General features: G+C 29.8%; 1 protein-coding gene across 1 annotated transcript; it reads right to left on the bottom strand.

The window, feature by feature from the left end:
* Positions 1–727: 727 nt before the first annotated feature.
* Positions 728–1,127, bottom strand: LOC148228161 (larval cuticle protein 65Ag1-like). The gene is made up of 2 exons (XM_088200187.1): positions 1,119–1,127; positions 728–1,045 (listed from the first exon to the last, which is right to left on the bottom strand). The coding sequence occupies exons 1-2, from the start codon at positions 1,125–1,127 to the stop codon at positions 728–730; spliced, it is 327 nt and encodes a 108-aa protein (XP_088056313.1).
* Between the last annotated feature and the right edge of the window lie 237 nt (positions 1,128–1,364).

The following is a 1,364-nucleotide window of genomic DNA, read 5'->3' as shown; positions in this document are numbered from 1 at the left end:
ACAATTTATTTTAAACAAACCCGCCAATGTGGTTGGTCGTCCCACCAAAAAGGAGCAGACAACAACATCTATATAAATACAGGAAAAAAATATAAAATAAAATCTATATAAATAGATAAAAATACAAAAATGCAGGCAACTTGGAAAAATTTCGGCATATGCTGTAAATCCCTATCGGAATATGTCAAAACTTTATTTTATTGAATACAACTATTAAATCTCTCTACAAAAAATATAAATATTATAAAAAGTACTTTTAAACATGATTAATATTTACATTTAAAAAGACATAAATAACCAGAATGCTTTACTTTATTATTAAAATTATTTTCTTATTTTTTAAAAATGTCACGATATATATAAAGAGACATTATATAGTTTTAAGTCTTTTCTTAATTAATATAGTATTATTGGGTTAAAAATGTAATTTATTATTACTTTAAAGAACTATATGTTCTTAAAATATTACTTAACAATTCTTCGTAATAACTTAAGAATTGGTTCAGAATCATATTTATCAGAGTCATATCTAACAGTAGATTATTTTTTCAAATTTTTATAAATTTTTTGATTGCATATTTCTTGACCGTGTTAAAGCAAAACCGCGTAAATCGGGGTATGGGTGTATATGAAATATCTTTTAAAAAACGTTTTTTTTTATTTATTTTTTTATTTGCGCCTATAAGATAAGAGCTAGAGTAATCGCAATAAAGTCATGGTAGGGTAATTAGGCAACAACAGATTTAGGCAAATGGTCTCCGGTGACTTGGAATCCATTGATGTCAGCAACGTATTTGGTACGGAAAACTTGTCCATCGGGAGCGGTGAAGGTGTATTCTCCTTCCTTGATGAGTACTTTGTCCTTGTTGTCAAGGGTTGGCTTGAGGACTCCTTGTTCGCTGACTGAGGTTCCATCGCCGCTCAAATACTTTAAGGTGAATTCTCCATTGGAGTCATGGTGTTCGGTCCTCTCCAACACTGGGATGAACTTGATGGTATCAGCGGCAGCGATAGCTGCGACGGCCAATAAGGCGAAAGCAATGATCTGAGTACATCATAAATAAACATTAAAAATAAATGTACCTAATAAAAAAAACAGATTTGGTTTTTGAACTCACGAATTTCATGTTGAAGTATTGGTGGCGATGTGATCTCGATGAAGACCAAATGCGTTCTATATGTTTACATGATATTGAAAGATATATTTATACTTTAAATGTAACAGCAGTTTCTTTATAATGATCAATTTTGTGTAATTGGCATGCAAAATCTAATGATACGTAATAGAAAAATCATTAAGATTTCCTATCATATATAAAACTAGTTTAGTTAGTCTAATTTTAAATTGTGTTTCTATTATTCAT

Source organism: Plectrocnemia conspersa, unplaced genomic scaffold (assembly GCF_051122295.1).
Source record: "Plectrocnemia conspersa isolate PC_06_02 unplaced genomic scaffold, ASM5112229v1 ptg000012l, whole genome shotgun sequence".
NCBI lineage: Eukaryota > Metazoa > Arthropoda > Insecta > Trichoptera > Polycentropodidae > Plectrocnemia > Plectrocnemia conspersa.
Note: the sequence above shows the minus strand (reverse complement) of the source record. Positions and strands in the feature narration are given on the sequence as shown.